General features: G+C 32.3%; 1 protein-coding gene across 2 annotated transcripts; it reads left to right on the top strand.

Annotated features, from left to right (window-relative positions):
* Positions 1–410: 410 nt before the first annotated feature.
* LOC123894060 (protein SEMI-ROLLED LEAF 2-like) lies at positions 411–10,212 on the top strand. Of its 2 annotated transcripts, XM_045943934.1 has the most exons (21): positions 411–635; positions 739–817; positions 999–1,191; positions 1,518–1,592; positions 2,419–2,534; positions 3,022–3,136; positions 3,373–3,501; positions 3,864–3,911; positions 4,148–4,323; positions 4,416–4,612; positions 4,705–4,997; positions 5,377–5,526; positions 5,621–5,851; positions 6,129–6,278; positions 6,723–6,798; positions 7,043–7,161; positions 7,263–7,457; positions 8,094–8,234; positions 8,312–8,434; positions 8,573–8,779; positions 9,705–10,212. In XM_045943934.1, the coding sequence occupies exons 3-21, from the start codon at positions 1,057–1,059 to the stop codon at positions 9,864–9,866; spliced, it is 2,838 nt and encodes a 945-aa protein (XP_045799890.1). In that variant the 5' UTR covers positions 411–635; positions 739–817; positions 999–1,056; the 3' UTR covers positions 9,867–10,212. The 2 variants fall into 2 exon arrangements, with proteins under 2 accessions (XP_045799890.1, XP_045799891.1); XM_045943935.1 differs by lacking the exons at positions 411–635; positions 739–817; positions 999–1,191; positions 1,518–1,592; positions 2,419–2,534 and having other exon boundaries at positions 3,377–3,501.
* The last annotated feature ends 3,613 nt before the right edge of the window (positions 10,213–13,825 follow it).

Raw genomic sequence — 13,825 nt, 5'->3', positions numbered from 1 at the left:
CATGACAAATTATTTTATTTTTTTAAGTAGTTTAGTGACTAAAAATTTTAACGTGGATCGTGGATAAGTGAAATATCCGATGTTCCAATCAACTGAGCTAAACTCACCAGAATTTGATCAAAAGACAAATTATTATTATTATTATTATTAGTTGGTTCCGCGCATGCCTCGTGTCTAACTTATGTCTAAAAAAAATATGACTCATGTTATGATGAATTTATTAATAAAAATATTTTACTACTAAAAAAAGATGTACGTTATGTTATGATGAGTTTGTTAATAAAAGATTTTTGTTGTTATTAAAAAAAAATTAAAGATATTATTGGTATTATGAAAAGTTCACACCAAAACTCATGTATTATCTTTATATATAGTATAAATTATTATTTTGGTGAATTTTTCATAATACCAATACCAATAATATTCTTGATTTTTTTACAAAATGAGAATGGTTTAATATTGTTGTTTTTTTGGTAGAGATTTAATATTGTTGCTTAATTTGGTAATGAAATAAAAACATACCTTTTTCAACGTATATTCAATTCATCATCATATATCATATTAGATGATGGCTGGGGAAGAAGAGTTGTGCCTTCTTAGTTCTTAGACTCTCACCCCTTCGCCATTTTTCCACGGTATTTTTTTTTTCAATTTCATCTTCACTTATTATTACCATTATCAATAACACTTTCTCTTTATTTTACCATAATAATTACTATTATTTTCGCTTTTTTTCAGTCTAATACTATAGTTTACAATTTAGATCGCGATCGAAGACGCTTCATTTTCTCGAATTATTTCAATTATTCATATTTTGGTATGTTTCACATATTCCTCTGTTTCTATTAATTTAATTGAATTGTTCATAATCACTTAATAATAATATATATATTCCACTCTTAATTTAACTGAATTTGACTCTGTTTGTTGGTAAATATTGATTATTACTGTGTGTGATGTGAATTGTGAACTGTGGAAACTGAATTTTGTTATTTCAGTTGAGGAGGAGGAGGAGGAGACTTGTGAGTGAATTCATTCATTCATTTATAGCAAAAAATGGGGGTTATGTCCAGGCGGGTTGTGCCCGCCTGCGGTAACCTCTGTGTTTTTTGTCCTTCTTTGCGAGCAAGATCAAGACAACCTGTCAAACGTTACAAGAAGTTGATTGCCGATATCTTACCCCGTAATCAGGTCTATTTTTAACCTCATTGAAATATTATTATATTTACTACGAAGCTAATAATTATAAGTCGACTTTGAAATTATTCGCAAATGTATGCATTGAAAGTTTAGTACTAGTACTAGTAGTAATGCTATTTTGTGGTTTATTTCTATTGCTATTAGTGGCCGGTGTTTTGTTATGTTATTTTTTTTTTGAAGAAGTTAAATTAGCCCACCCAAATTGGCACCAGAGAGAATCGAACCTGAGACCTTAAGGAGGACTAGAGTGTGTTTTATGATCAAATAATAAGAAACATTACTATTTTTTATTCACCCGAAGATTACGTGTTTTGCAGGCTGCTGAACTCAATGATAGGAAAATCGGAAAGTTATGCGAGTATTCTTCTAAGAATCCATTGAGAATTCCCAAGGTGATATACTGTTTGTTGTTACAAGTCTACTCTTTGTTACTTGTGACTTGTAGTCTAGTTGCTTCACTTAATAAATAAAATTATGACATGCTTGAGGAAATATACATATGATAATCATTCTCGTAAAAAACTACCAGCTGCTTTAATTAATATGTCATTGTAGTATACTACCATCGAATCACATGTTTGATTGAACTGAAAGATTAAGCACTGAGATTTTCAGTGACAGTCCGAAGCACTAATTTGTAATATTTGGCAACAATTTCATTCAACTGCTGAATATATGTGAAAGGAAACTTGGTCATTTAGTATTTTCAATGAGGCTATGCCTAAAGGGAATAATTGTGATATATACTGTAATACTTTAAATAGTGAAAGAGTTGCAACTGAGTGTATTTAGTGAACTCTCATTCGCTGAATGTGTAAAGTTGGCATAGAACGTGGGGAATGCATGAGCAGTTAGTTATATAGTGGGGAACGGAGAGTGAGTGAGGAATCTAAGAATTTCTGTAAAGGTGAGATCATCAAGATATTCTTGGTGAGAGGAGCCTTTGGCTTTTTGGGGTTGATAGAATACTTCTTCTATCAGATTCTTCTTGTCTAATATGTAATTGTTCTCATTATTGAATACAATTCACAGATTTTGTCCATTCTTTTGAGTTACTGTTCTATTTGTTTTCAGTATTTCTTCACCTAATTTCAGTTTTGCCATGTATAAAGTTTAAGTAATCACCATGATCAATTTAACTCTGAATTATTTTTCATTTTTAGTATTGAATTCAATATCTTACATACACTGAGTTTATGTGGTGTTTTACATCGGCAGATTACAGAGAACTTGGAGCAAAGATGTTACAAGGATTTGCGTAATGAAAACTTTGGTTCTGTGAAAGTTATCTTGTGCATATACAGAAAATTGCTGTCGTCATGTAAGGAGCAGATGTAAGTGTTTTTTCCTTTTAAGTTATAATTGCAGACATGTTCCTTGAACTGAATTGTTATTTTATTCCAATTGAGTTGGTTGAAACAAAAAGGTATGGTGAGGGAAAGATTTATTATCTTCCAGATCTTAAGATTCAGGCATCGTAATCCTAAGAGTATTACATTGCGGAAGGTTTTCTGAAATTTATGAGCATTTATGAGTTTATGGGACTATGCATACATACTTATACGATAAACTTACTCTGGACGAGTAATCTTAGTATACAATGCAATGAGAAACCCTTTTTATAACACGATTTTGTATGGATATATAGAACTTCTTATTTTCAATATAATGTTTATATTCAAACATTATCAATTAGTTCTTCTACTTGGTAGTGAATTGAGCTTTAGACAATAAAGTTTTGGTCCATTTGATTTCCAGTTGTTAGATGCTACATTTCATTGTACTGAGTAATATTTGAAATAAATGCTTCTTAATCTGCAGACCACTATTTGCCAGTAGTTTATTAGGGATCATTCGGACTCTTCTTGAGCAAACTCGAGCAGATGAAGTGCGGATCTTAGGTTGCAATACTCTTGTAGATTTTATTTATTTCCAGGTATATGGTCATTCGGTTTTTCTGATTTTTGTGTTAAAAACTTACAGCACTGTTTGTGAGTGGTCAGCACCACTTTGAAAGTAGATATAATGATTTCAGTTTAACATTATAGTCGACATTAAGGTCCTCTGCTACATGATATATTGCAATTTATAGATCTTTGTAGTTTGTTTTTTTTTGTCACATTTTTTGAATACCCTAAGTTTAGTGATATTGACCCTTTGAACTAAAAATAGACAGATGGTACATACATGTTCAACTTAGAGGGTTTTATCCCGAAACTATGTCAACTGGCTCAAGAAGTGGGAGATGATGAACGAGCTCTGCTTCTACGCTCAGCTGGATTACAAGCTCTATCTTCTATGGTAATACTCCTTTCCTTGTTCATTTTTCACTTCTTTCTTACTGAATTTGCTCTTGCATTTTCATAAGTTTATAAATGCAAGAATATATCTTTCTATATTGATCAAAACAAACATGAATCAACACACCTTGATTATTTTTATGAAAAGGTTCCATCTGCCCAGAATATAAAATAAAGGAACAACAAAGATTGTCATTAGCAGTTTTAGTTTTTTTAATCAATAATTTTTAAGTATTAAACTTTTTCATACTTATAGTGATACAATTACATCATTTTAACTAGTTAGCAGTTTCCTTTTGCGGTATTTGTACCTTCCCTTGATGCCTTTTTTATTTTCTCCTTTGTTGTTTTTTTTTTGACCAGGTAAAGTTCATGGGTGAGCACTCACATCTTTCCATGGATTTTGACAAAGTGAGTATTGTAGTCCTATTTTTATTCCTTTAGTCTATTTATTGTTTCCAGCAGTGACATCAAGCAAAGGGTTGGCATAAAACCTTGAAGCATAGTTTCCATGTATTTATTCCAAATTTTGAACCACAGTTTGGGTCTTGAATTTTGATGTTAGTTTATACTTTAAGCTACACGTTTTGTTTTCAATCTAATTTATTTATTTTCTTATTTGTTGGGTGGGTGGGTTTTGGGAATAGATTATATCAGCAGTTTTGGATAATTATATGGACCTTCAATCCAAATCCAACCTTGTCAACGTAGAGAAACTGAATTCACAATCTCAGAACCAATTGGTTCAAGAATTTCCTAAAGAAGAAGCCCATATATCTTCCGCATTGACTGTTGCGACAGGATTTGATACAGAGTCCAAGTTGTATGTCTTCTCTTATTCTTCTCCCAACTGCCTTTATTATGTATGAATTCAACATCCATGATGCCAACAGCCTTTGTTCACCACTTTCACAGGGATAATGATAAGAATCCTGCTTATTGGTCAAAGGTTTGCTTGTATAATATAGCCAAGTTGGCAAAGGAAGCTACGACGGTGCGGCGTGTCCTGGAACCACTTTTTCATTATTTTGATACTGAGAATCACTGGTCTTCTGAAAAGGGGGTTGCTTATTGTGTTTTGATGTATTTGCAATCCCTTTTAGCTGAATCAGGTAATCTTGTTACATCCCGTGTTATTGTTTTGCTTGGATATAAAATTCTCCCAAATTTTCTCAATAACTGATCATCGCTTTTTGAACACCAGGAAATAACTCCCATCTTCTCTTGTCCATATTGGTCAAGCACTTGGATCATAAAAATGTTGCCAAGAAACCTATCCTTCAGATTGATATTATTAACATCACAACACAGGTTGCACACAATGTGAAGCAGCAAGCCTCAGTTGCACTCATTGGTGCAATATATGATCTCATTAAACATTTAAGGAAATGCCTACAAAATTCAGCTGAGGCTTCCGGCATTGGAAATGATGCATATAACTTAAATACTAAACTTCAATCTGCCATTGAAATGTGCATATTACAACTTTCAAACAAGGTATATATATGCTAACATTATGTTTCAATTTATTGGTTTCTCTTTCAATATTTATGTTTTATTATAAGACACGTGATATTGTTATGGGTATTCTCTGAGAAAAGTGTCTTCATTTCTATATGTCTATTTGAATTTGTTATCCGTTCTCTCTACCAAAGAGGTTTCCTTTGGGGTCTTTGGTTGTCAATCTCTCGAAAAGACTGTTAAAATGTCACCTCTGAATTCCGATTTTTATAGAAGAGTAATTAAGTTTCTACACTGTTCTCCTCTCTTTTGTTGAGTAGAAACTGACTTGATTTTATAAACAACTAAATTGCTATAGAAGTATAAGGATTGGGTATGTTGCAGCAGTCTTGTCACACTGCTTTTACTGTATCAGGTTGGAGATGCAGGACCCATTCTTGATTTGATGGCTGTAGTGCTAGAGAATATTTCGAGTTCTACTATCATAGCAAGAACAACAATCTCTTCTGTCTATCAAACTGCAAAGATAATCACTTCCGTCCCTAATGTGTCGTATCACAAGAAGGCAAGTAATTTTACTTAGACTGAGAAATGGTGTTTCTGCATGATCGGCTCTATTTAATTGTCTAATTTTTGGGGTTGTTTTTTGACTTTTGCAGGCTTTCCCTGATGGGTTGTTTCATCAATTACTCCTGACCATGACTCATCTTGACCGTGAAACACAAATTGGAGCGCACAGTGTCTTCTCTGTGGTGCTTGTGCCATCCATGGTTTCTCCTTGGTTAGACCAAAAAATGATTGCTAAGAGGGTAGAGAGTGAAAGCCTCTCCATTCAGCGTGGAAGTTTTTCTAGAGCTGAGCACTTAAACGGGAAACTGGTAGAAGAAAAGGTAATAGCAGGTGTGAGTGGAAATAAAATTTTCACTCGTGCTCGAAGTGATGGAAAAGATGTGAGAAATATTTTATCATTATTTACTTTATGCTTTTAATTGTGTTCATATTGGTCGTATGGGTTGAAGGTATTTGGTTCCTATTCATCACAGTGTAATCTTGATGATTCTTGTTGTACTCAGTTATGTTGATGGGCGTTCAGTAATCAGTTAGCTTGTATGGTTCATCCTTGCTATAACATTTCCTAACCAAATGTTTTATCTCTGCAAATTTCAGGATCCAAGATCTCTTAGGTTGAGCAGTCACCAAGTGAGTCTCTTGCTTTCTTCAATCTGGGTTCAGGCAACATCTGCTGAAAATGGCCCTGCAAACTATGAGGCAATGGCGCACACTTATAGCATTGCTTTATTATTTACTCGTTCTAAGGTGAGGTTGGTGCATACAAAGTGCCATGATTACTTTCAAAGATTTTTAATCAATAAAAGTACCAAAATCACTTTGCTTATTTTGTTTACTTTGTTGCTCATTTATAATTATACATATCTTAGTAAAATTAAAATAAATAATTATTCATATAATTAGCTATCATTATAGAATTTGCGAGTAGATTTTACTATCATGGGTTATGAACGTGCAATTAATTATAAGAGCAACTTATAAAAGAGTATTTCTACTTCGCTTGATATCATTACCAGCATTTAGTGTCGGTGGCGAATACACAGACAGGAGTTTTCATCTTTTCAAAAACTAATAAACAATAATGTATACCACATTTTTGTCCCAAAATATTAATCTGGATAGCATTTAGAACCTAACGAGTTACATGATTAATTTGTCCAAGCTCATGATGATGTTTATTGCTTTCCACAGACATCCAGTTACATGGGTTTAGTAAGATGCTTCCAACTGGCATTTTCCCTCAGGAGCATATCTTTGGACCAAGAAGGTAAGTGGGATACATGTGATTTTTACTTCGTAAGACGAAATGACATAGAGACTTCCTATCTCTATGCAATCGAGGTTGGGAATGGAATCATCATTCCCTGGCTTTTTACATGCCGAACAAAGGAATGTTCTTCCCCATTGAATGGTGGCAAAAATGAAATTACAATTTTTTAAATGTCCAATGGCTAGACCTTCTTAACTGAGAATTATATTTTCTGACAAGTTTCTTTACATGCCTGTTAAAGGAGGCTTACCACCATCTCGCAGGAGGTCCCTTTTATCCTTGGCTTCGCACATGCTTGTATTCTCTGCCAGGGCAGGCAATTTCCCTGATCTGATTCCCAAAGTCAAAGCATCCCTGACAGTTAGTTTCTACCCTTAACCTCTTGATTTGATCCCCTATTCCACGTCCTTGTTTTCCTTTTCTAATTATGCTTATAACTAATTAAAATCATAAACTCACAGGTAGATCCTTTTCTTGAATTGGTGGATGATACCCTGCTGCGGGCTGTTTGTCTAAAACCAGACAGGATAATTTATGGATCTGAGGCAGATGAAGTTGCTGCTATGAAGTCACTATCAGCTGTACAATTGGATGACAGACAGTTGAAAGAGACTGTAACATCATACTTTATGACTAAATTTTCAAAGTTGCCGGAGGTAATATAAATTTGCTTGGGCGAACAAAGAACACTCTGATATGCTTTGAGAAGTTATAATGATATTCTTTTTGTCTAAATTAATATACAGTAAGGTGATTTTCTAAGGTGTGTAAAAATAAGATGATTTTCTATTGAAATGTTGCTTTGTTATTCTTTCTATTATAAACCCACATAAAACCCCTCCATGTGCAATATTAAAAAGAAGTTAAGAAAATCGCAGGGGGTATGCTCATGTGAGTAGAAGGGTAGTGATAGTAGCAACAAGAAAGAGAAAATAAATAGTTGCGATGTTACGAGTTACGATCTTGATACACCATCTTGATGGACAACCTTGCTGATAAGTGTTAAATAATGATTGAATATAACACGTTAAATGGTTGCTTTTGGTTCAATATTTAATTATGTATTTGTTCTGTGTATATGTTCCAGTGTCGCACACAGACACACACACACACACACACACACACACACACACACACTCATTTGTTATGGAAATTATCTAAAAATTAATATTTTCTTATGTAAATGTGGAAATAACATGATGTAAAAGTGGAGTGGGTTGGAGGGGAATATGTTGGTTATGTATAATGTATATGTATTGTGGAAATAACATGATGTTTTTGATATTTACCAGGATGATTTGTCCAGCATAAAAAATCAACTTCTACAGGGTTTTTCTCCTGATGATGCTTATCCATCGGGACCTCCATTGTTTATGGAGACACCAAGGCTAGGTTCTCCACTTGCTCAGATAGAGTTCCCTGATTTTGATGAGGTAAAATTATCTAAAATTACATCTCCATTTAGTTTATCTTGAAAAGCTTGTGACAAATACTGTGATTGGTTTTCCAGATAATGGCTCCAGGTGATTTGATGGATGAAGAACCTGAACAAAGTGGAAGCCAGTCAGATCGCAGAACATCACTTTCAACCAACTGTCCAGATGTTCTAGGTGTTAATCAACTCTTGGAATCGGTAAAAATGATATGCATTTCTTTTTAATCTAAAACATTTTGATTGTACTTTGAATCAAATTTTATATGCTTCTGCTGGAGAATGAATGTGTTTTTACTCTCTTCTCTTAATGACATATGGGAACTATCATATGGATAGGTTTTGGAAACTGCTCGGCAAGTTGCAAGCGTATCCACTTCCTCAACTCCTTTACCTTATGACCAAATGAAGAACCAGTGTGAGGCCCTTGTAACAGGGAAACAACAGAAGATGTCAACCATTTACAGTTATAAGCACCAAGAGGAGACCAAGGCCATAGTTCTTTCAAGTGAAGATGAAGTAGAAGTTTCCCGTCAACCTGTTAAGGTTAGTATTTTCTTACAATAGTTTAGTTTTTCAGTACAAGAGAAGTGTATGTTATAATAGAGTTTTTCTCCAGGATCTATTTAGAATTCAATTGGTTATAATGGTTTGCATGTTTAGTATTATTGACTGATGGATTGCTATGCTGGGTCAAAATAGTTATTGACCAAAATTAAATTATTAAAAGCAACATCTGCTCAATTGTCATAGTATACTCCTATTTTTGAACCGATGTTCCGAGTATCATATCTTCTGCAATATCAGAATTCCCATCAAATGATAAAATTTGTTTCATAGCCTCTTGATTTCTATTGAATGAATTTTTTCAACCAGTTTGTTATAAATAACTAGCGACTGTGTAATGGTATATTTGGAAAGAATATGAACATGCAATGCTGTATGCTTAAATTTTGTGTATTTATTTAGGACAAATATTACCAGTACACTTTCAACTCTAGTATTAGATGAAACCCCATTTTGCAACTATTCAAGAGTGTGCCTAGGACCTTAGGTTATGTAATTAGGTCAAAATTAGATTTCCCTCAATAGTAGTGTTGAAAAAATAACGTGAAACAATGTCGTGTTCCTCTTTCCTACATTTGATGGAGAGGAGGATCATTCTGTCAGTCAATCAGGATTTGAACCCATGAATACTGCTTTCTCATCTCTTGTGTCATGCATATATATAGACTGACGACTGCGCCTGTATGTATTGATCTCTTGTGCCACATTTTGTGTTATTAGTGGACTGATGAAATTACTCGCAAGTCCCAAATTACATCATAATTTTTTTTCATGAGATAGGGCCTCATGCCATAGGAGGGCATAATACATGTCAATGAGTCACAAAGTTGAGTCTCTGATTAGAATTCAGTGTTTTTGTTTTCTGAAAATGATAACAATTTGTCAATACTGTGCCGTTGTGCAGGCACTAGAGTATTCAAAAGGCGATTTGAAGTTAGTAGCTCAGGAGCAATTTCAAGCACAGGATCACGTCCGCTTCCTTTCACACGACACTAGGCAGCATCATTCTTTGAGACTTCCACCTTCGAGCCCCTATGATAAATTTTTGAAAGCTGCAGGATGCTAATGAAGCTATTTTGCAATATACGCCATTTTTTCATTCTTTGTGGTGGTGATGATAGACTAAATGTGTTTGCACTCATGCCCGCGCAACTTCTTTTGTTGGAGGTGTTTTGTTTGAGTCCAGTAGATGTATGATTTTGTCTATAGGCTTTAGCTATATTTGTTAATATTTATAGTTTTTGTCTTTTTTAGAGGATAAATGGTTTTGTTGATAATTGTTTTGTCAATGTATCATTCCTCTATCCCTCACGAGGATCAAATAGTTAAAGCTCCCAATTTGTCATAAATGACTGAATTCCTATGCTGCTCTGCCTCCCAAATTATAACTAATAAAGCAAATTATGGGTGAATTATCATTTGTATATTTTATTTCAAAAGTTTAGGAAACCATATTATGTTTGTGTTGGTTAAAAAAAGGAATATGTTAGACTCTTGTAAGGAAACAAAACAGGTATAGATAAGTGCCTAAAATAGGAAGTATAGATTGTTATGTCTTTCCCAATTAGCAGATGTTAAGTGGCCTAAAATTTCCGTTTATTTCAATATTAAGAATTTAATTTTGATGCATTATTTGAAGGAAGTTTTACACTTTTACGTTTGTATGTACAGATAGTATTAAGGGTTAAATAAATTCTGTCTCTATAAAATATCTCAAATTTTGTTTAATCCATATAAAAAGTATCTTGAGGAGTAACAATTCTTGTTTAATCCATGTATATTTTTAAAAATATATATAATAATAAATACAATATCATATAGTATTTAGAAAGATTTTATTATTATTAACAATTTTTGACACGTACTTTTTATAATAATATACTTCTTCTGTTTTTTATCTATTCAATGAATGACCACTAATGTATATGGCCTATATTATAGATTAATACATCAATTATTCTAAAAGTGAAATTTTGCCTTATAGTAAGGAATGGAGGGAGTAAGTTAGAAAAATAAGAATTTTTAGTACTTGTACGTTTCCAACAATATCTCTTGTAAAAAAATACAAAAGAATATCTCTTGTCAAAAAAACAACATCTCTTATTTTTATGCATGTGTGCCAAAATAAGAAATTGAAAAAAATACAAAAGAATATATGAAAATATGTAAGAGATGAAACGTATAAGTAATTATATTTTGATAAAATAATACTCTATAGAATTTTCCAAAATTTTATATAATAAGTTATTTAATAAATAATAGATACATAAATATAATAGGGGTTCCGTAAAAATAAAATAAAGGGTCTTAAAATTTACAATACAATCACTTTATATTTATATCATATATAATAGTCATTCTTACATGCATGATTTAAAGAGTCATATTTAATACATGAAAATAAAAAAAAATACTATTCTTTAAAAGATATATTGCGGGTATATAGTTGTTGATGCAAGACAACAATATTTAATATTGAAATGCATGACTATAGTCATAATTAATTCGTTAGAATGAGAGAAAATCAATTGAATGTGAATTATTTAATATTAAAATTGATTTTTTTAATTTAAAATAAATAATATATTAATTTTTTATATTTTATTTAATTAATATTCATCACACTTAAATTTCTAGACTAAAAATAAAATTCTTCATATAAGAGATATATATGACATAAACTCTACGAGTTTATGAGTTGAGTTTACGTTTCGATTTCATCTAAACTAAATGAGTTGATGTTAAAACTCGATTCTGACAACCTTGGTCTATGCTTTTAAATAATGAATTGTTAAAAAAAAAAATAAACTTTTCCAAGAGAGATTTTTATAATGTATTAAATATGACCTTGAAAAAATTAAAATTTCAAATTATATATTTAAATTAGGATTTAATTGATATACACCGATGATATAAAATAATTTTACACTGTCAACCAATACCAACCATGTTTTCCGCCACTTTACCCCACTTTCTTGACATGACATGGCAAACTAATGGTTATTTATTGAACGATTATGTAAAACTATTTTACACCGTCGGTGCATATCAATTAAACTCTTTAAATTAACTGAAAAGCAATATTAAAAAGTATGACGGACAAATATTTGAAGACAAAAAGTTGTTAGAAATTTTTTATGAATTTAATTTATATGATAGTCGGTGTAAAGTTATTTTGCACATGCGTCCAATAATAAATATACCGACACATCATGTATGGTAATTAAAAACACATGATGTGTCACATTCATTAAATGATGTGGCAATGCGTCATTGGATGTATGTGTAAAATTATTTTATATCAACAGTTCATATCATTTAAACTCATTTTTTATATGAATTAAAAATGAAATTTGAAATATTCATAGGACACTTTTATCAACAAGCAAACATGTCATTAATCTAACTCACTAAAATCAATGTCCAAATATGTTGGTGCGAATCAGTGTCTCCTCCTTCTTCTTCTTCTCCAAAACCAATCCATACCAAGGTACTACTAACTTCTTCTTCACAGTGCTGCATTCTGATAAGCGACTGCTTAGGATCGTCTTGAAAGCAGGTAAAAGAGGAACTTGACCCTAACCGCGACCTGCCGGTAGAACCAAAGTTATCAAGATATAGAGGAACTTGACCCTAACCGCGACCTGCCGGTAGAACCAAAGTTATCAAATAAAGTGCGACCCTAACCGCGACCTGCCGGTAGAACCAACACTATAAAGTTCTTATCTCAAGAACAAAGGAAAAGTTCTCACAAGAAAACTCTCAAATTATATTAAACTTCAAGTTGTTCCTTGAGAAATACATGATAGTCCTATTTATAGCATATCCTTACATAGTAGGATTTATTGTCCACTATCATTCATTCATTATAGACCTTAGAAAATTCCCACTAACTTGCTTATAAATTCCTACTAGCCACTATAATGACTTAGTGCACCACTAGGAAGCATTTAGAAAGGCTAGGAGGAAGCTAAAGGTCATCTAAAAACCTTCTTAATACCAAAAACAAAAATTGCCATAAAAATAAATAAAATTGGGCTTAATTGTTTATTTATTTAGTCCAATATTATTAGACACAAAATAGTCCAATGATGCTTCTCAAGATGTGAATTGGGCTTCAAGTTGGGCTCAAGCATCTTCATCCAAATATTTTTTTTATGCATTTTTTTTATAAGTTTCCTTCCACATGTTTAGGGAACTCATGATCGTATCATTCTCTCCCTCTTCAAGAGGATTTGTCCTCAAATCCAAACCTGCATAAATAACTAAAGGATTAGTAACAAAAATTCTCTCTTTTTGATATTCCCTTTCTTTTTGCAAGTTGAATTTTTTTCCTTCAATCTTCTCAAAGTTGTCATCATTTTCAACCTTCTCGTTTATTTTCCTCTCATAAATTTCCTTGACTTTACATTCATTTTTCTTTTCTTTTTTCCTCTCAATATTTTCTTTCTCCTCCACTTCTATAACATCATTATATTCTCTATCACAATTTTCTATGTTCTCTACTTCCTTTTCTTTACTTCTCTCAAAATTGGAATTTCTATTTTCTTCCATAATTTCTCCTTGAGATAAAGACTCTAGAGTACAAGAAGTAAAATAAACATTATTAAAAGGAATGATGACATTTTCGGTAGCCACAAAAACGCTATCAATTTCTTTTTCAATAACCTCTTCTTTTTCTTGCTCACTCTTAGGAAAGGTGACATTTTCGATAGTCACAAAAATGTTCTCAATTTCTTTTTCAATAATCTCTTCTCCCTTCACTTCACTTTCAAGTTTCTCCTTGCTCTCTTGTTTTCTTTTCTCTCTACCAATCCCTTTATTTTGGAAGTTACCCCAAAATACATCAAAATTTGCAATATGTTTTTTTGTTTGTCCCTCACTTTTCATTCTTCTATCTTCTATCTCCTTTTCTCCATCTCTTTTTTTATAATTTTTTCTATAATTCATCTCTATGCGATCAAACTTTTCATGAAGCTTTTGAAATTCTTGAAATAATAACTTCTCCAAATGTTTCATGGAGAC

Source organism: Trifolium pratense, linkage group LG7 (assembly GCF_020283565.1).
Source record: "Trifolium pratense cultivar HEN17-A07 linkage group LG7, ARS_RC_1.1, whole genome shotgun sequence".
In the NCBI taxonomy this organism is placed as follows: Eukaryota; Viridiplantae; Streptophyta; class Magnoliopsida; order Fabales; family Fabaceae; genus Trifolium; species Trifolium pratense.
The sequence above is the reverse complement of the archived record's forward strand: the minus strand, read 5'-3'. Positions and strand labels throughout refer to the sequence as shown.

Coding starts and splice junctions, on each gene's coding strand:
- LOC123894060 (XM_045943934.1), top strand. CDS start 1,057: ATGGGGGTTATGTCCAGGCGGGTTGTGCCCGCCTGCGGTAACCTCTGT. Junction 1,593..2,418: donor ATCCATTGAGAATTCCCAAG/GTGATATACTGT, acceptor TTACATCGGCAG/ATTACAGAGAACTTGGAGCA. Junction 6,799..7,042: donor CATATCTTTGGACCAAGAAG/GTAAGTGGGATA, acceptor TGCCTGTTAAAG/GAGGCTTACCACCATCTCGC.